The sequence below is a fragment of the Furipterus horrens genome, unplaced genomic scaffold (assembly GCF_987537825.1).
Source record: "Furipterus horrens unplaced genomic scaffold, mFurHor1.1.pri manual_scaffold_2, whole genome shotgun sequence".
Lineage (NCBI taxonomy): Eukaryota > Metazoa > Chordata > Mammalia > Chiroptera > Furipteridae > Furipterus > Furipterus horrens.
The window spans coordinates 13,747,354-13,768,293 of record NW_028327172.1 but is presented as its reverse complement, the minus strand read 5'-3'; the positions used below and the strand labels follow the sequence as shown (position 1 = coordinate 13,768,293).

Here is a 20,940-nt window from a genome sequence, read left to right as displayed (position 1 = left end):
ACCTTGAGCAAGTTAATGAACCTCTCTGAGCCTCGTTTTCTGCATCTTTAAAATGAGGGAATGAAGTAAATACCTAGACCATAGGTCTGCTCTGAGGATTCAAGTGAGATAATATTAAAAGTGCTCAGCATAGCACGGGTGCAGAACAAGCGTTTGATAAATGTTAGCCACTTGTATTGTTGTGATTAGTTATGGACAGGAAAGTTTTGCAAATTGTAGAGGGCTCTGGGTAAGTAAACAAAAAGCAACACACAGAGTTTTATCAAGAGGAAGAGGGCGCAGCAAGGTCCTGGGGTGGCTGGTTTCCCCAGGTGAGCGACAGGAGGGGCCAGGAGCCTCAGGTCCATCTGGAGGAAGTGGTTTCTCTGAACACAGCATTCTGGGGCTGCCTGTGGGCAGCTGGAGGAAGCCCACCCACAGGGCTCTGAGCCAGGCTCCCTAATCCTCTTTTCTCAGGAACTGAGGGGCAGGTGGGCAGCCACCCCTCAGTGTCCTGCTCCTCTCGGTTCTGCAACGACAGACAGCAGGTGGACAACCAGCTTGTGCATGCCGAGAAGGGCCTCGGGCAAGGTCTACCGGAGAGGCCAGGTGGAGCCAGGCCAGGGCTGGCTCTGGGGCCCCCTCCCACCTGCAGCCAGGAGGCCCTGTCCTCAGCTCTCTAGGCTGGTTTCAGGTTTGCCTCCCTTCATACAGCTGACTTATTCTTGAAAAGCCGCTGTCCTGAGATCCTCTGTTCAGGGCCCAGGGAAAGGCCTTTGGGGCTGAATCCTTTGGATCCCTGCACCCCTCACCTGCCTTATTTGTCAATCAGTGCTTTCTCTGTGGGATTAGTGAAAAGCAGGAGAGTTTCTCTCTTCCTCAGTGAGGGCTTCCGAATTCCTGAGCACGTGGCAACCAGCACGGTCAGGATGTGGCTTTTGTGGGTCCCAGGGGCAGGCAGGCGGGTTAATCTGGAGAGAGCACGTGAGGACTGCCTGGGTGCGTAGTGGATAGTGGTGGTCATGCACTTTTCTGGTGATGTACACCGCACGCCTGCTCTGGCCAGGCTCCGCCAGATACAATCTCTGGTACCACGGAGCAGACGCTCTAGTTGGGGGTGGAGATGATCAATCCTGGAAACAAATGAGCATGTCATGACCATGCCATGAAGAAAATGCATGCCCTAGCTGGAGCGCCATCCTGTAAACCACACAGTCATGGGTTCAATTCCTGGTCAGGGCACATACCTGGGTTGTGGGATTGGTCCCCTGTCAGGGTGCATGTGAGAGGCAACCAGTTGATGTTTTCCTCTCACATCGATGCTTCTCTCCCTCTCCTCCTCTCTCTCAAAAATCAATAAGCATGTCCTCAGGAGAGGAAAAAAAAAAAAAAAAAAGAGGGCACATGACTAGGTTACACGTCAGGTCCCCAACTGGGGGCACGAGTGAGAGACAACCACACAGTCATGTTTCTCTCCCTCTCTTTCTCCTTTCCCCTCTCTCTAAAAATAAACACACAAATTAATTAATTAATTAAAAAAAAAAGAGAAAGAAAGAAAAAATATGCAGGATATCCCTTGTAGGATAAGGAGGGCCTTGGAGGGGGTGGAGAGGGGATAGGGAAGGGATGGTATTCTGTAGTGTGATCCAGGAAGGGCTTTCCGAGGAGGTGACATTTGAGCAGGGCCGTCGAGGAAGTAAAGAAGTGAATTATATTAATATTTGAGGGGAAGAGGTTCCAGGCAGAGGAAACAGCCAGTGCAAAGGCCCTGAGGCAGGAGTGAGCCTAGCACGAAGACAGCAAGCAGACCTGTGTCATAGAAGTGAAGAAAGCAAGAACAGAAGAAATGAGATTTGGGAAGAACAGGAGCCAAGCGATTTAGGGCCTGTGAGCACCTGAGAGAGTGTCAGCGTTTTTCCTGAGAGCAGGAAGCCACTGGGAGGCTTTCAGCCATGACCTTGGAAGAGTCACCTTGAAAGGGTCATGTGGCTACTGAGTGCTACATAGACTATAGGCCAGGAGCAGTTGGCCCTGACTGCAGTGGGCTCAGCATGGAGACCAGGAGGAAGTATTAGGAACATGGTTGGAGTAGACAAGGAAATGCTTTCGCACTGTGGGCATGTCCCCAGGCTCGAGAGTCAGGGTGGGGAGAGGCTGTTTTAGTAGATGTGGTTGAGGGTGGGGCATGGGTTTCCAGAAATCTGACCTTGATCCTTGCTCTCCTCTCTGCAGGTGAAGCAGGAGATGGGCAGCATCGTGACCAAGATCATTCAGGACTACAAGGATGGCCAGGAGGACAGACTGCAGCAGGGCTGGGACTACGTGCAGGCCCAGGTAAGGTGGGGGCAGGGACAGAGCAGCATGAGCTTTCTGGCCTGTCTGTGTCTGTGTGTCTGGGTCAGGCCGTCCATGTGCCTGTATGCACCTAACAGAGAGAATGTATTAGTAAGTTGGTACGTGAGTGTGTGTCTGAGCAGCCCCCTTACCTGACATCTCAGCCACCACCACAGCTCCTTGCTCAGGGGTCCAGCTCTTGGAGGCTGTTCTATGGCCCACAGGGCTTCCACCTGTGGCCAGGGAGGGGGCTCAGCTCTCAGCCCTCTCATCTCAAGCCAGGTTGGCGAGTGTTGGGACCTGTACCCTGGGGATTAAGACACTGGGTCTGAGAGGAAGCGACCTCTAGGGTAGGGCCCGTGAAACCTCCTGGGGTGGAGGGGGAAAGGAATATTCCATTCTGATCCAGGTGGTGGTTATGCTGGGATGTATATAAAAATTCATCAGGCTGCATGTGTGCACTTTAGTGTATGTGTGTTCCACCTCAGCTGAAGGGGGGGGGGGCGGGGCGGAGACCAACCGACGGGCTGACAGAGTGAATGACTGAGTGGCAACAAGACTGGCATTCTGACTGGGTGACTGATAGAACCAGTGACTGACTGACTCACTGAATGGCCATCTGATTGGGTCCCCAGCCTGCCCTGATGGTGACCCAAGGGTCACCATCGGCCTCAGTGATCAGGTCCAGCTGCCCCTCGTTTGTGGCCCCAGAGGCTGTGTGCCGTTGGCCAGGACCCGCCTCCTCTGGGTTGTGGCCTCCCCCTGCCTCTAATGGGGACTCTGGATACAACAGTCACTTAGGACCTGCTGGCACTGACAGGCAGCAGGAGAGTTTGGAGACTGAAGAGGGACTTGGAGGATGTCATCATTGCACCTTTAGTGTGACCCGCAGTTCCTGAGATGCTTTGCTAAGATTCGAGGGAGTCAATGTCCCAGAATGAGCAAATGCCACCTTTCAAGGAGGCTGCAGGAGAAGTGGGTCCTTTGGGAGATGAGCGTCACGCCATGGGAGGTAGTTGGCCAGGTGGGGGATTCCTGCAGCTGGCAAGGCCTCTAGATGATTCTGATGCCTGTCAGATGCTGCTTGGGATGGTGGTTCAGAAAGCAGACTGGAAATCAGGCTGCCGAGGGCTGGGATATTAACACAGGCACTTTCCGGCCAGACCGCCTCTGAGCCTCCGTTTCCTCATCTATAAAATGGGGCCGTTGACCCGTACTCATGTGAGATGAACTTCTAAAGCCTGTGGCGCTTAGGCGGCACTTACCATGTGGTGATGTTTTCTTCGCCCTGCACAACCACGAGACGCAGGGTGGGTGGTGGCTGGGGACCGAGCTGGGCAGGAGCCAGCGCAGGATGCCCTTGGAGAGGGAGGCTCTGTTCAGTGCAGTAGAAGGGGCAAGTCACGCGACCTCATCTTGCTTGGGTGTGGGAGGGCCTGTGGGTGCCCCCCGCCTCCCCACAGAGGCCAACCTTCTGCCAGAGAGCAAGCAGCCAAGCAACTGCAACATAAAAAAATACAAGCGGGAGCCTGAGCACGCTGAGCATGCTTGGCACGCCCCCTGCTGGCCACTGGGCCGCCTGTCAGGGATTCGGCACTGAGACAGGAAGGCAGCAGCAGGTGGGAAACGGACCATGTGCTGGGCACCGGGGCACGCAGCTCACACATGCGGCTCATTTAACCCTCCCAGGGATCCTAGCGCCGTGGTTATCGCCACGCCATTCTCCAAACGGGGAAACGAGCACAGAGAAGGGCAGCAGCTCGCCCATGCGCAGGGCAGGGCCAGGGCTTGAAAGGAGCCTTGCCCCACTCTGCTCTGCCTCGCCGGGGAATTTCCGGCACATGCCCCGCCCCTGAGAGCCCAATCCAGGTGGGAACTCGAGCCCAAATGTGATCTGAAGCCTCTCCGAGTCCCCCGCCTAAGCCCCACGGAGGCCCCTGTCAGCACACGGAGCCCAGAAAAGCTTTTTTCCCCTCTAGAACTAGAGCATTTCCACCTCTGCAAAGACAGAATGACCATGTCCCCCTTTTCACTTGGCAACCAGGAAGCTCAGCGGCAAAGCACAGCTCTAGCACACTCTTAGCACCTAGAAGCAGGACCAGCCTTTCCTAAGCAACTACTTCGCACTCCAGACCTGCGTTGGGCGCTCTACCTGCCTCATCCCATTTAGTCTTTGTAACAGCCCTGGGAGGTAGGGTTACCTGGGAGGTAACCTTGTTACCCAATTTGCAGATAGGGAACTGAAGTCAGTACTTCGACCAAAGTTGAGCATCTGGCAGGTGGCAGAGCCAGGATTTGAACCCTGGAACCTGACTCTAGACCCGATGCTCTTAATCCAAAGCTGTCTGTCCTCCTATTATCCCCCACACCTGTATTCCGCCTTTCAACTTGAACTTCCCTCCTGCTCTGCTGGATATTTTTGCTGGTTCTGACTTTTCCTTCCTCCTTGTAGTTCATGGTATGTGTTTCCCGAGAGCCCCCTTGAAGTCCTTTGTGGCTCACAGAACCAACATGAAACCTAAACTCAGCTCCTAGTGGTGTGGCCAGGACAAGGGAGGCCCGAAGTGGCAGATCTGAGCCTTTTTCTGGGGAGGCCCCACCTCTGCCAGAAATGGCAGCCTGCCTGGGTGGGCAGTGGGCATGAGCAGCCTATCTCCCCTTTGTCCAGGGCAAGTGCTGTGGCTGGGGCAGCTTCTATAACTGGACAGAAAACGCTGAGCTCATGAATCGCACCACCGTCACCTACCCCTGCTCCTGCGGGGACAAGGTGGAAGGCAACGTGAGGAAGGGCTTCTGCGAGGCTTCCAGCAACACCACAACCCAGTATGGTGGCAACAACCCTGAGGACTGGCCTGTGTATCAGCAGGTACGTGGAGGGCTGTGGGGACAGGCACTGGGCTTGGGGACCTCTCGGCCACCCAGGCTCACCTGGGCCCCGCTCCATCCTTCCTTCTTTTCTTCACTTAGTTGTTCCTGCTTTTGATCCATTTCTTCCCTGGCCATTGGTACCTTCATTACATGTTCATTCATCCTTCTAGTCAAGAAATACACAGACACCTCTGGACGGGGTGGCAGGGGGGTTGCCCTCCCGGGGGTTCTGCACGACGTGGCTGACCTGCCTGTGCTCTCCCCTTGTAGGGCTGCGTGTACAAGGTGCAGGCGTGGCTGCGGGACAACCTAGGCATCATCCTCGGCGTGTGTGTGGGCGTCGCTGTCATTGAGGTTTGGGCCCCCTCCCCTGCAGCCCTCCATGCTCTGTACTCCTGGATTGTCCCCACTCCGTTGATGTCCCAGTAGATGCTGAGTCCCGTCAGCTTCTAGAGAGCCTGTGGCGAGCCTGGCCTGAACTCTGGCCCTCCTGGTCCCACCACCATCCGAATCACAGCCTGGTCATGAGGCTGTGGCTGAGGCTTCCCTTACTCCCTGCGTGTTGAGCTGGGCAGCAGGGTGCTGCTCTGGGACCTCCGGGAGACTGGGCAGCCCTGCCCCCTCTGACTCTCACCCTCTCCCTCAACAGCTCCTGGGGATGCTCCTGTCCATCTGCTTGTGCCGGCATGTCCATTCCGAAGACTACAGCAAGGTCCCCAAGTACTGAGGCAGCTGCTGTCCCCACCTCCCTGCCTGTCCCCCAACCTCTGGTTCCCTTCTCCAAGCCCACCTTCCACCTCACTGCCAAGGCCCCTTGCCCATCCTGTGCTGGCTGGAAGTTAGGGGCCTTTTGGGGCCCAGATCCCTCTCCCTGCCTTTCTGCCTCCAGCCTTGAGCCCAGCTGTTCTGTGGCTCCTCCGCTCATTGCCTGGCAGGGTTCTTTGAGTAACTCAGAGAGAACACTCCCTGCAGCATCACTGCACAGGTGGGCCGGGTTTCTCTCTGCCTTTGGGGATGTATATATTGTATGGGGGAAAGTGTATTAAAAATTGGGGGGGGTAGATAAGACACCCTGGTCTGTCAGGGGACTGCCCACTGCGTGGGTCAACATTTTTTCCACTATGATGCTTAGACCTTTGGCTTTTGCATTTTCATGAAAGGTTGTGGGAGAGGGTGGGCTTTACCTGATGGTAGGGGCGGCACCTCTTCCCCAGGCCTGACCCAGCCCCACCCAGGCAGCTCAGATCTGCCTGGGCCACATCATGGGAGCAAAACCTGCATGAGCTTGGCCGGATGGGGTCCGGCCTGGCCCTGGGCAGCTGAGGGAATCAGGGGGGTGCATCCTCGGGCTGTGGTACAGAGTTGGCCCTTCATTCCCCTGAGCTGTTCTGGGGAGCGGGAAGGATGCTTTCCCTTGTCCTCTGCCTCCCAGGGGGTGGGTGGGTGAGGCTGTGCTTTGTAGGGAAGTGGGGAGGGGCTCCGCGCACATCTGTAAAGCATACTCAAGACTTGAAGACTATTAAAGAGGATTTGTAACAACCTAGCCTGATGTGGGGATGCTGCTTCTCGAGCCACGGGAGGACCAGAGGGGAGAGAGAGGGTGAGAGGTGGCCACCTCACCGCTGTCCCCAGGGCAGGGACCCTTTCTCCGTATCTCTGGCCCCCTTTTCAGCCTAGTGCCTGAGGAGTCTGTGACACCCAGTTCTGGTCTGTCTGCCTGGCTACCGACGTGGCTAGAGTTTGATTTGTGCATTGAAACAGGTATAGATTATACTTCTAGGTCCTGCCTCTGAGGCCCAGGTACCGGTGCACAATGAAGCCACAGGATAAGCCTGGCCTCTTTCTAGAGCGTCTGTTTTTGACGAAGGAAACATTTGCATATTAAAGAAATGTGATGGAGTAAGGTGTGCAGAATTCATGAACTTTAAAGGTGCTTACTTGTCACAGAGGGTGAGCCCCAGCCCACCCCATGCCCAGCCTCCTGAAGCCCAGAGGAGGTGCTCTGCCTTTGCGGCTGCTTTATGAGTGGGAGGCGGGGAGAAGGCTGACCAAGCAGGGCACTTGCCCCCTCCCCCCCGCTCCTCGCCGCCGTCTCATCTTCTCTGGCTTCTTGAGTCCCTGGAGGAGAGGGAAGGGGTGGGGTGGGGGGACTTGCCTCCCTGCGGTAGGGCAGGAAGGGCTGTGTTCCAGAAGAGACCACCAGGTGGCGCTGCTGCCCCAGTCTAGGAGCCCAGAGCCCTGGTTTCTCCAGGGGCCTCACCAGCCCCAGGCCTGTGGTCTCTCATTCCAGTGGGAACACTGGTGGAAAATGCAGACTCCAGGGCTCAGGAATGCTGATGCAGCTGTTCTGAGCTGGGGACAAGGAATCTGTATTGTTAGCAGCCCTCTGAGCTGATCACTAAATTGCATTACTTTAGATTCTCACGTCCTCCCTGATTAGATGTAGCCACAGATGTACCCCAAAGAGAGAGAGTTGGGGGCTCATGCCAGACAGCCTTGTCCTCAGCAAGGATGTAGGGGGCACACCTCAGTGACTAACTCTTAATCTGACCTTAATTAATTTCTTGTGAGAAGCTTTCCATGGCCGAAATCCAGGGCCCACTCAGGGTCAGGCCTGTGGGAGCCGCCAGGCAACAGCACTGGGAGCTGAAGGAGCCTTAAGCTCCCCGGTGGCTGTTCTCTGCCCCCATCGGGGACCCTCCCTGGAGCTCTTACCGAGCAAAGAGGGCTGAGGGCTCCAAGTGAAGCCGGTCAGCTTACTTTATTTATAACCTGCCTCATTCCACAAAGGACATATAATAAAATATACAACATAACCGAGAAAATATAAATTTTATGAGGAAGCGTGGACTTGGATGAAATAAATACAGAGCTGCGTTGCCCAACCCGGTGATGACAAACCCGTGCTGTGCACAGAGTACTCTCCACTGCGGGGCTCACAGCAGACATCACTAATTGATTCTTGTTCTCGTCTTCTTAGCCCAGGTGCCCCCTGGCCATGCCTGGGGCTGATACTACTCACTGCAGCCTGGGAATGCTTCTCAAGCCAGCGCTACCCTCAGTCGGGCTGGAATGCGAAATGAAAGCAGCTGCCATCCTTGAGCTCTCATTGTTTGGTTATATGAGACAGGGGTGGGCAAAAGTAGGCCTACCATTGTTTGTACAGCAATACAATACTTAATAAGTTAAGAATGCAAGAATAAACTCTGTTCTGTGCACTCACACCGGTATACCTACTTTTGCGCCACCACCCTGTCTATAATTTTGACTCTGCGCGTCGCAGTGGTCAAAGCAAAAAAGGAAACTATTTCCAGTTATGAAACTCTCATTCCCCAGGGTGTCTTCATGCCTAGCTACTAGGACAAATGTGGCTGGCTGAGATCTAGAATTCAAGACCACCCTCAGACACACAAGCCTTGATAACTGTTAATGACTGAAGCAAAGATGTAAAAGAGCCTGCTGTGGGTCTGACCTTGTGCCGGTTATCGGTAGTGAGGACAGAAGTTTTGCCCCTGCCAAGGTGGAATGAGAAAGGCCAAGTGAATGCACATTAAACAATCGGGTGACATTTTTACATACAGTGGTGCTTAGGTAGCACTTCCTCTGTGCTAGTCCCATTGACATGTTAACTGATTTGCTCACTACAATCCTGTGAGGTGCATGTTCATTATTACCCCCATTTTGGAGGTAGAACAATGAAGAACAAGAGGTTAAATAATTTCCTCAACATGCTTCCATTGGTAAGAGGAGTAGGGAGCCACACCCTAGCCATCGGGTTGCAGAAGAGGAAAATCTGGGGCTACAGCTGGACGTGGAGCTATGTGGAGTGGGGAGGGGGTCTGACTTAGCTCAGGGGTCCCTCTCTGCACATGCAGCAATTCCACATGGCTAGGTCTTGAGTGGGGCACAGCTGCCCATCCCCTTTGCCCTGAGAAGGACTCGGGTCATGGGTTGGACAGACCTGAGTTCCAACAGAGGCCCAGTGTTTTGTAGCCACGTGGCTCCTGACAAACCTCTTCACCTCTTGGAGCCTCTCTTTCCTCATCTAAACACTGGACATTGACACGGTTGTGTGAGGCTCAGGTGAAATGGACGATGTCGAGCCCTCAGCAAGGTGCCTGGTCCCCCCGAGAGCCCTGAACCACAATGAGCAACTATTGCTCTTGGGTCAGCCCCCCTCACAGTACCCCCAGCTGAGCAGACATCTTTCTCGTCTCTGTCTGAGACCACGGCAGTGGAGGACGTGGGAGTCAAACAGGGCAAGGGTCTGCAGGAAGTGTGGACTGAGGGGCACAGGGCCTTGTGAGGCAGGAAGCAGGACAGTCTGGGCTGTCATATGGTGAAGCTTCACTGCCCTTCAGTGACACCTGTGGGTGGGAGCCCCAGCATGACACCTGGGCGGAAGTAGCCATGGGGGCACATAGCTGTTGCAGACTGGGAGTTCTGCCCGGTCCATCTCTCAGGGATCCATCAGGCCCCTAGAGTTGGGGATGATACCCAGGGTGGGGTCAGCAATCAGATAAGCCCCAGAGAAACTGGGGCTACTTCCCCCCCATGTTTGCCTCCTCCCCACCCGCTAGTCCTGGGTGGTAGGAGGAACGGGGGTGCTGGAATGGTCTGGGAAACTGAGAGCCCCCTCCCCAAAGAGCAGCAGCAGATGTTAGCAGGCCAAGAATGGAGTATGAGATCTGAGTGGGTCGAGCACCAATGTCCAGGGCTCTGGGCTTGGGCTGGGTGTCCTAGGGAGGTAGAGGGCAAAGGAGGTCTGAGAAAACCCTGTCCTGGCCCTCTGCTGGCCTCCAACTTACATGGGACAAGCTGAGAGGTATCAGCTGAAGGTCCCCTCTGTGGCCTTGGCCACCTCCCTCTCAGGAGGGATGGAGGGGAGGAGACATGGGGGAATATCAAAGGTTCTGTGTAGCCTGTCCTCACAGGCAGGGCTGTGTCATCATGGTGGGGTTCTCTCCCAGCTTCACCCTCAGAGAGGGTACAGGGAGTTTTTCAGGATGACTTTTTATAAATGCCTTGTCATTCAGAGCCAAGGAACCTAGATTGGAATCTAGCTCCACCTCTGTCTTCCTGGGCCATAAAGGGGGTGGGATCAAAACGATGTTTGCAAAATACTTCCAAGAAGACAAAAAATGCATCAGTTACTAAGGGCGTAGGCTAAGTCCCCCAGCCTGTGTCCTCTGACAGGGCCACCTTGGCTGGCAAGGCCCAGGGCCTGACCACCGGCAAGTGCCGGCGGGGAGGCTGGAACCACATGGACCTGGCTCCAAAGACTCCTCGTTCCTCCCGCTGCCGCCGACTTCCTGGACAATCCCGAGGCTGTGCTCTGTTGTGAGACTATTACTGTAGGTAGTTAGGTAATTGTTAATAAAAAGAGGAGCAAAGGGAATTAGACGCGGGGCTTCATAAACTGGGAGCATGAGCCTGTTTGCTTCACCAGGAAGCTACAGCTTCACACCCCAGGGGTTCATACCATTGCTCCACCAAGCGGGACTAACACTCCTCCCTTCCCCCTCCAGTACCGAATTGTTGGGGGGCACAGGGGGAGTGCTCAATCCTAGAAGTCTGTCAGTCTAACTAGGGGGTGGGCCTATCAAACGCCTCACAAAAGCTTGGGAAGTTGATTGGTTCTTTTGGAAAAACACCTGGTCTGTCCCAAACACAAGCTAATATTGTCCCGGGGGAAGAACGCATGCTCTCTCTCTCGCTCTCTCTCTGTCTCTCTCTGTCTTTCTTTCTCTCTCAAGACCTGCACTCACCCCATTCATTCACTTACTGTCTTGCCCAGGAGCACACAATGAGGGTCTAGCAGCCACCAGAGCCACAGCAGACTGTGAGCTGCAAAGGACTAAGCTTTAATATGAAGCAGAAACCCTGCACCTGGCTTTTGTTCTGACCCTGCTGAGGACACAGCTGGACCTTTTCCATGGCAGGACAGAGACGGGACACAGAGGAAGCCGACATTGGAAACCCACGGGGAGCTTCCATTTCCACATGAATAAACCACCTTGCCACACTGCAATCTCCCACACGTGGGTCCTTGGAATGCTTTCCTTGTGATCCCCTGGAAGAGCCTGATTTCCACCGACAATAAGACCACAGCCTCAACTTCGGTGAAATCTGGTCACAAAGCACTGACCTGCTGGGCCCCTTAGTCCTTCCTCCCAAAAAGGACTCCAACTTCAGGCTAAAGTTCCATATGGAGGGAACAAAGTCCAGCTTCTCTAATTCCTGAACTAGGCTCTAGAGCTGGCCATTCATCTGGAGCCAGCCCAGGGCTTCCATCCTTCTTGCCTCCCTCCCTGAGCTGCTGGATCAGCTGAGCTTCTATCAGGGCCCCTGTGTGGGTAGAGGCCGCCATCTCTCCCAACACCGTCCATGCCAAGGGCCATGCTGTTCAGAGGACTGGCACGCAAGCCTCACAGTGGCCTGGCTGCTGAGCCAGTAGGCAGGGGAGGCAAGAACGCCCCTGGGCAGTGCTCCCTGAGGCCAGGAAGGTGGGCGCCAGCTTGCTCTCTGGTCCTTTGGGGAGCCAATGTCAGTGCCCAGAAAGTGTCTCGGAAGCTAGGCTTGGGGGTTGCTGTCTGGCATGGACATTGACCAATGCAAATGAAAGCCAGACCTGAGCTGAAATAGGGGTCTTCTGTGTGGGTTAGTGGGAGCTGCCTAGGGGTTGACCTGCAGGGACTGTCAGTCAATCAGTAGAGAAATACTTTAATAATTGGCATGGCTGTAAGGGTCAGTAGCACTGAATGTCAGTCCATTATGTGCACACACACACTCAGGCTCTGAACCCTGCTGAGAGCTCAGCCCACTTCTAGGTGTGAGGGACCTCGGCTCTTCTCCTATCAGGTTAAGCTGCAGTGGCCAGTGGTGGGTAGGAAAGGTCAAATGTCTGCCACCTAGAATGCTCCAGGCCTGTGCTGACAGAGCACCCGGCCACCAATCACAGTCCTGCCTGTTTCCTATCAGCGCCCCCTCCAGCTCTGCCCCAGGGTCTTCCAGGTGAGCAATGGCCCCAGGCAGAGTGAAGGGGGGTCACTCATGACACTAAAGCACTCAGCCACCAGGGCATCTTCCAGGCCAGGATGGCCACCACCTCCTTTCCCTGAAGAGGGTCAGAGACCTAAGTTTTGAAGTTGCCTCAGGGCAGATACCTGGCTACCTCCTGGGGTCTTTGGAACCTGTGGGTTAAGGTTCGTGCATTCATTCATTCATTCACTCCATGAATACTTACTACTACCATGTGCCACAGTGTCCTAGGATCTTGAGAGCACAGCGGTGAAGAAGCCTACATGTCACCCGTATTCTGGTGAGTGTAGGGAGCCTTGCACACTCAGCTGCACATACCTATACAGCAGACACATGCACATACTCAGCACACGCATGCACACAAGCCAACTGCTGACAGCACTGTCCATGCCCAGTGCTGCTGTGGGACCCCTGGGGCCCATCCAAGGCCTCTGGCATCCTGTGGAAGGAAGTAGAATAATGAACATTGAGTGGAACAAACAGGATAGAGGGTGGAAGCGCTCATCACTCAGCCCCCTTCCCCTCCAGCCACACTCTGCACAATCAGCCATTCTCCTGGCAACCTCCTTCCCCAATGAAATCAGATAAAATCAAAACAACAATGGGCAGAGCGACTTCATCTCTCTTAGTCTCATCTGTGAAATGGGACAATAATTGCCACCTCCCAGTGTTATTGTGGGAATTAAATGAGGTAGCAGATATAACGAGCTGCTTCCCAATGCAACCTGTGCCCAGGGCTGCTCCTGGGCTTCAGTGAGATTCCCCAGCCCTCTGCCCGGGCCCTCCCTGGGCAGGAACAGACGGGCTCGAGAACCTTGGTGCCTCTGGGGCAGGTCCAGAGTCTGGGACTGGGGCAGGAAGGAATCGAAGCCTCCTGGCTTCTGAGAAAGGTGCAGCCAGGTAGGAGGGGCTGCTAGGGGACACCTGAATGATCAGAGCCCACCCCAGCCCCAGCTGACCCCTCTGAAGTCATTTCCCAGCACCTGCCTTCTGGGCTGGGGCAATGTCAGGCCCAAAGCCAAGCCCCTCATCCTGCCCCCTAATGTTACCTCAGATGCTTCAAGCAGCGCACCCTCTGGGGACAAAAACGGACTTCCTGCAGGATGCAGGGGTTGGGAGGGGGGGGCTGGCAGGAACAGTTGGAAGTGCAGAGAGGCCGGAGAGGTGGGATGGAGGGCGGAAGGTTGGGAGCTGGACAGACCCCTGGGAAGCTGTGGGGGTGGGAAGAGGAGCTGGTGGCAGCTGACAGGAGTGAAGGGGTCTAGCCTCTGGCCCTGATCACACACCTGGGTGAGCCCAGCTTGGGGCTTCCAAGATGACAATGACCCTGCGATCCCAGCAACCAATCCTCTTAGGTCTAGTTCATGGAATACTCCAGGCCTTAAGGGCCAAGAGGTGTGCTGGGATCTGGTAGGACAGAAGGAGACAGACCCTTCCCCAGGCTGCAAACCCCAGGGCACCTGCAAAGGAGAGGGAGGGAGGGAGAGAGGGCAATGCTACCAGCAGGACCCCAGCTAGAGGAGGAGCTGGGGCCAGAGCCGGGCCAGCTCTGCAGGGCGAGGCAAGACTCCGCAGCAGGCAAAGGGGTCCCGGGCAGGGCAGCAGGAGGGGAGGGGAGGGCGGGAGCCACCGGGCATGGGTGGGTGGGTGCCTCTAACTGGCACCCTGCCTCCTTCCTAGTCACCATCATCATCGCCCTCACTGCAGCCATTTACTCTGTGTTAACCTTTAACCTTCGCACACTGCCAAAGTAGAAATGCTGGCTCCTCCCATGGCCTCTGGTTCTGGAAACCAAGACCTGAAAAAGCTAAGTTGCCTGCTGCCGGCCTGGAGGAGCCGTTCACAGTGTAGTCTAAATAAATGGGTCCCCTGGAGCTGGCTCTGAACAGTCGGCTTGACTGCACAGGACCGCACAGGACCGCCCTGTGTCCATGGTCACAGAGGAAGTGGAGAAGCTGGGCTGGCCCCCGGGGCCTGTGGCTCTGTGTCTGCTGCCCTTGCCACTAGGTCACAGGCCACTCGGAGTAAAGACCCATGACTCTGAGGAGGCAAGTAGGTGGACCCTTTCCTAGGAGGCCCAGCTCAATTCACTGTGACATTTCATCCCTCGATCTGAGCCATAACTACAGGGCATGCACTATACACCGGGCTCTGTGGGAGGAACGGGGGGCTCACTGAAGTGATTAAAGTCACTGATGTCATGAAACTTACAGTCTAGAGGGGTGACACAGGGAACAAACACAAACATAACCGGAAAATGCACCCTGTATCGGGTCAGATGATAAGGCCCTGTCTCTACCCACCAGTGAATGCACAGAAGGTGGAAGAAGCCTGTCCCAGGCTGGCTTTTGTCACCTGATGGCCTCATTGCCTGGAACACTGCGGGGGCTGCCACTCTGCCGTGAGGCTGGCTGGCCCAGAGAAGATGCACAGGAACCAATCAAAATGTGAATGGAAATGAGAGCCAGGCACCTCCTGCCCCCAAAGGGAACTGACGTGGCCTCCTGTGGTTTCAACGTGGGCAGGAAACCCTTTTCCTGGAGGCCGGGACAGCTACGTGCAGCTTGCAATGGTGTAAAATGCCTCGTCGGGACAGTCCGATGAGTTAGTTAGTGGACAGCTGGGACTGCCCTCTGGGGAGGGGCCTGGGGGGGGTGGCGGAGGCAGGCAATCAGGTTCCCATGACTCCACCCGTGGGATGCCTGTGGCTGGCCCTGTGGGGTCTGGTCCCCATCTCCTGAGGGGAAAGGGAATTGAAGGTGGCAACCTGGCTCTGCTCCGGGGTAGAGAATGGAGCAGCAAGGCCACCTGGGAGAGCAACACACTTTGCTGTTGGTGACACAGGAAGCTGAGGTGAGGTCACTACAGTGGGCATTGAGGAAACCTGGTTCCTGTCCCAGGTGTCCCCTCATGAGCAGCATGGTGGTCAGCTGTTTGCAGAAATGGTCAAGCTATTCCCTGTCCCACATCAATGCCCTCTGCCAGGTAACTGTGCAGCTAGCTTGTCCCTCATTCTTGGTTGGCCCTGTGACTTGCTGTGGCCAAAAGAATGTGGGGGAGGGGACAGTGGGACAGTTCTGAACCCCTGCTTCAAGAGGCTGTGTACCCTTCCACTCTCTCCCCCTCTCTCAAAGCCCTGCCACTGTCACATGAAGAAGCCCATGGTAGCCTGCTGGAGGGTCAGAGGCAAGTGGCCCAGGCACTTCATCACCCTAGCAGCAGCCAGCTGACCTCGAGAGCAGAGCCATCCAGCTCACCTATAGCCCCCACATGCAAAAGGGGGGCCAAAGGACCACTCTGGTTGAGCCCAACATATGTTTTAGACATGCTGCATTGTGAGCTAAACAAGTGGTAGGTGTTTTAGGTCCTTCAACTTGGGAGTAGTTATTACGCAGCAATAGCTAACTGATACGATGATGACCTTAGTTAGATAGTGATAATGACAGCTACCATTTGCAGGTGGCCTACTGTATGCCAGGCCCACGTCCCAGCTCTCGACATAGGTCACCCTATTTAATTCTCCAGCAGCTCTGAGAGCTGGTATTTGGACCCTCACGTTATAGACAAAAACTGAGGCTTGGAGAAGGCACAGGCCTCGTCTGAGGCTGCCTGACAGTAAGAGGCAGAGACAGGGTCGGAACCTCAAGTCTGTCTTTATGGGCTCAGTTCTAAATCTCCTTCGCAGACAAGCCTCAATGTCAGAGAAAGCCGGAGAGAGTGTAATGTATTCTGCACACAGGGGCTGACGTCATTGAGAATGTTCTCAGCCTTCCCTGCCCCAAGAATTATGCCATGTCTCACCCTGCTGTTCTCTCACCCCGGCCCATGCCTATAATTCCCAAGTGCTTTTAGAAAGAAAGACAAAGGCACAGATGTTGAGATCACTTTTTTTTTTAATTCCACCTCCTAGTTAATCAGTGAATATTTATTGGGAGCCTGTCCTGTGTTCATTTCTATGTTGATCTTTCTTTTGTGACATTTCCTGGATTCCTCTTGTGTACCAGGCCTTCACTCGGCACACGTAATCCTGACGGCAACACCAGGATAGTTAGGATCATCCCCCCTTTATAGATGGGGACACTGAGGTTCCAGAGGTGTGACATGACCACCCTGAGGCCACCTAACTCATAAGCAGTCGGGATTGAGTTCTGTTCCAGGTTGGGTGGACTTCAGGCAGGGCTTCTTCTTTCTCTATCACCATAGTTGTGGCTTTTTTAAAAGGGATTTTGAAATTTCACCTGGGTTCTGTGTATGACAGGTAAGGGGTGAGGAGGCTGAGAGGAGAAAGAAAGGGGAGTGGGGGTGTTGGAATGTGCTCCCCAACTCCGAGAGCTGTTAGCTCCCTGCCGAGATGAGGATGCTGGGGTACTGGGTCATGCTGTGAGCGGTGGCCGGTCGAGGAGAGGGTGGCGTGTGCTGGAGAGGCAGAGGTGACACAGGCTCCATCCTGCTCCCCATTGTCTGTAGCTGATGACACACAGCCATCCTCCACCCCACCCACCTCTGTGCCCCTCGGCTGAGCTGCTGGACCACAGACACCTTTCACTACCAGGCACCTGGCTGAATTGTTTACAAATGGGGATTTCATGGCCAGTCTGGACTGTCTCTTCCTACCAGGATGATCACAGTCCTGGAGTGGTGGGGGGGGGCAGGGAGGCATAGCCACAGTCCTCCCTAAAGTTCCCAGAGTCCAGCTCCACCAAGGCTGCCTCCTCCAGGCTGGCAGCAGGCCCCATCCTGGCCAGTCAGAATCTAGTTACCAGGGGCCTTTCTGTGGTCCAGGAGCTCCAGCAGATGTGTCTGTGAGAGCAGGAGAGGTACCCGGGGAGAGGCTAGGAGGCCTGAGGGTCTTCTAGGCTACAGGGAGAGTTTGTATCCCACAGCTACGCCACACATGGCTGCCCTCCTCTGGGACGCCTCCTCTGGGTGCCACAAAAATCCCTGCCCGGAGCTGAGAAATTTTAAACAGGTCACTCTGCAGCTCTGGCTCTCCGTTTCCTCGTCCTTAAATTGGAGAGAACGCTCAGAGCCACATACCACAGATGCTAATAACTAATGTTTCGTGTCAGCCCTCTGCATTCATTATTTTACTTATTCCCCGAAACAACACAAAGATCTAAGAATTCTTAGCATCATCCTCATTCTAACAGATGAGGCTGTAGCGAGGTTAAATAGCTGACCCAGGGTCATACAGCTGGTGAGGGGCTGGCCATGGGGCATTTGTATCCCAACCCTGGGCTCAGCCTCATGGCTGTTGGTCTCTGCAGAAAGGAGATATTTACAAATGCCTGGACGAGGCCCTGCCAGATGCAGCAGCTGCCGGTCAGGCCGCTCTCCCATGCATCCTTGCTGTACCTTCAGATCAGCCTTCTAAGAGCTTCCCTGACCACAGCCCGTAATGACATTGGAGGCTTTGCTGTGCCCTCCCATGGCCGTTTCCTCCAGTGCTACCTCCTGTCAGACCCCACATGACCCATTGGGTTCAAATCTGGACTCTGCCCTCCCGAGCTCTGTGACTATCAGCAAATGAGTTAACCTTTTAGTTCCTCCTCCCAAAAATGGGCGTCAGGATAGTCCCAGCCTCACAGGGTTGCTGCAAGGACTACCTGAGTTAGCATGTGGGCAGGCTTAGGACCCCTGCCTGATGAGCAGCAAGCTCTCAATGCTTGATTCCAGGCACCGTTCTCCCCATCAGGGCTCTCCTGGCAGTAATTATGATCGCTGGTTAGGGTTTGTGGCATCTCTGCTGAACCCTTGAGGGCAGGGAGGGCTTCTGGCTTGTTCCTTGCGCTGCCCCCAGCTTGGAGCACAATGCCTGACACATTAAAGCCATTTAATGCATATTTGTTGAATGAATGAATGAATGGATATAAAGGATCTCATTCTCAGTGCCAGAAGGAAATAAGGTGATGCAGAAAAGAACTTAGGCTACAGTCCTTCTAGCAGTGCCCCATGCTTGCTGTATTTAACAATCATTTGAGCTTTTTCTTAGAAATATAGTTTCCTGGGCACACCCCTGGGGAATCTGGTTCCTTGAGGGTGAAGGGCTCTGGGAATCTGTGCTTTCAGTAAGTACCTCTGCTGATTCCAATACATGGGCAGCTTGAGAAACACTTGCTTAAAGTAAGGCTCGGAGAAGAAATCAGCAGGAGGGGGGAACAGGTACACCACTAACATGTCACAGAGGGTTGGGGTCAAAAGTGTCCTGCTCTTTGAGCAGAGAGGCAGGAGGAGGGGAGCCTGGAGGGCTTCCTGAAGGAGACGGCACCAGAGCCAGCCTGAAGAATGAAGAGGGGAGGGTGGGGGTGGCCCAGAAGGAAGGAGCTCCAGCTCCCTCCTCATAATGACCACATCAGGAAGGCAGAGCAGCGTGGCTGCAGCCCTGTGTGTGCTAAGTCCAGGGTCCTGTGAACTGAGTTGCCCCCAGGAAGCACGAGGGAGTGAAGTCTTCCATCTGCCCTGTCTAGAAGGGGTGGGGGCAGCACTAGCTCAATGAGACCTTACATGGAAGAGTCACCCTGGGCTCTGGCAGGGCTGGCAGAGGGAGACGAGGTTGGTTACAGTCAACAGTCCCCATGTCTATCATGGTCCAGAGGAGAAGAGACCCACACAGAGTTACGTGGTAGGCATTAGAACTAAAATTCGGTGAAGGCATGCGGACTATATCCGGGAGCATGAGGAAGGTGAAGACACCATCTGCGCTAAAAAGAGTGGGAAGTCAGTGAGAGCGACATTTTAGTGCTAGGTTTTGGCCATGATCTAGGGTCTCATGAAGTCCAGCCCCCCAGAAAGCCATTGCAAGCGGAGGTCTTTGTTCAGGCCCAAGTCTGTGGGTCTGTGTGTGTGTGTGTGTCCCCAACAAGTACACTGTAGGGCTCCTGAATATATGGAGGGATGTTGTTGTTTCTTCACCACCATGTCCTGAGTGCCAGCACAGGGCCTGGCATGTAGTAGGTGCTACACTAATGAATGGCTGGGTTTCAGTGTGTCGACATACATGTCATTCCTGTGATCCAGGGTCAGATGAAACCAAAAGCTATCAGAGAACTCCAGGCAGGACAGGACCTGCTCATATTCTTAGAGTGTAGACTGTTTGGAGAAACAGGAAAGATTTGCATGTAGGAGATAGAGAGCTGCCCTTGACAATCAAGGGTTTCGTGAAAATGAGCAGTATTAGCCAGGCCCTGGAGGAGAGAGAAGGCAAGGGACACTAAAAGCCTAGAGGTGTGAGATGCTCCTCCAAGGAAATGGCTGGGGCAGGGAGCGCAGAACAGGGGACGGGGGAGAGGGGAGGAACAGAGTGAGTGAGGACCAAGTGAGGATGGGGGGTGGGGTGTCAGAGGGACATGACCATATCTGCATCTTTGAAGAATCACCCTGGTTGCTGTGTAGAGGACGGGGCCTGAGTTGGGGCAGGGCGACCAGTTGTCTGGATAAGAAGTACTTCCACCTGGGCCAGTTGCAGGAGAGCAGCGTGAATGGGGCGACCAGCCATCCAGTTCTGCCTGGGACTGAGGGACTCCCAAGGTTGTGGGACTATCAGTCCCAGGCAAATGGGATGAGTTGGTCACCTCAAGACAGGAGAGTCCCCAGAACAAGGGGACTGATGGGGTTAGAGAGCAGGGGTCAGAGAAGGCTCCCAGGGTCCAGTGTGAGCAACTGAGTATGATGAAGCCATTACAAGCTTGGGGACCATGGTGGAGGGGCATGACTGGGGACAGATAAGGGGTCATGCTGGAAGGAGAGCCACAGAGAAAGCTTGGGTCAAGAACACGTTGATGACATGCTGTGCTGAGGGTAGCAAAGGGTCGGGTGGGTACAGAAGAGGAGAGAGATTTTGTAAAAGGGCTTCTTTGGAGTGAGATATGGGGTGCTAGGATTTCTGTTCTTACAAGGGGGGTTCAGGAGGGAGCTCCTGCCCCTCCCTGTGGCTTGGTCAGTGGCTGCCCAGTGGACCGTGAGAATAGTTACATGTGTCTCGAAAGGGTCAGGCACACAGTGGCCTGGACATAGTTGGCTTCACCAGGAAAATCGAAAGAGGTCAGAAAAGGGCGGCTACCTGCTAGGGATGAGCAGAAGGAGGCATATCTGAGGTGGGATGGGTCGGGAACCCCAGAGCCGGTCAACCTACAGGACACATGTATGTGTCTGTGGCCCAAACATGGGCCTGTCTGCCGAGAAGTTTCACAAGACACAGAAGGTTGTCATCATCATCGGGGTAGTGTGGTCTAGTAAGTTTGGGGAACAATAAATGGTTCTCGCGGCCCTGGATAGCCAAAGGTAGATTGGGGAACAGTCACATGAAGGAGGTGCATGGGCCATGTTGTGGGAAGTACAGCTGAATGTTCCTCAGTGGGGAGGGGGCCTGAGGACCCCCGGTGTCAGTCTTACTCTCTGCCGGGCCCTGGGAGCAGAGGCCAGCTCACAACAGGACTGAATCAAGGCTTTTCTTCCCTTGACTTCTCCCTCCTTCTCTAGGTCCTGGCAGCCTCAGAAACTGCACGTAGCAGGGTGAGAAAAGAGGGGTGAGAGCAAGGACACATGCAGGGGTGAAGGGAGTCAAACCCCCTTCCCCAGCTCCCTGCCTGCAGAGGCGAGCAAGGGCAGAAGTATTAACTCCAAACCAAGTTCCAAGTTGTGACTATCACCTGGGACTAGATGCTTTTAATTGTCCATCTGACTCTGTGTTTGCAACTTCCAGTGACCTAAGAATTTTTG

The 20,940-nt window shown here is 54.6% G+C and overlaps 1 protein-coding gene across 2 annotated transcripts in view; it reads left to right on the top strand.

Moving 5' to 3' along the window:
- CD82 (CD82 molecule) overlaps nucleotides 1-6,724 on the top strand; it is a 50,037-nt gene extending 43,313 nt beyond the window's left edge. For both annotated transcript variants that reach the window (XM_090262375.1, XM_090262384.1), the window contains 4 exons: nucleotides 2,212-2,313; nucleotides 4,982-5,179; nucleotides 5,452-5,535; nucleotides 5,831-6,724. In XM_090262375.1, coding sequence (XP_090118501.1) covers nucleotides 2,212-2,313; nucleotides 4,982-5,179; nucleotides 5,452-5,535; nucleotides 5,831-5,908 — 462 coding nt within the window. In that variant the 3' untranslated portion in view covers nucleotides 5,909-6,724. The remainder of the gene's footprint in view (nucleotides 1-2,211; nucleotides 2,314-4,981; nucleotides 5,180-5,451; nucleotides 5,536-5,830) is intronic.
- Nucleotides 6,725-20,940: the final 14,216 nt, after the last annotated feature.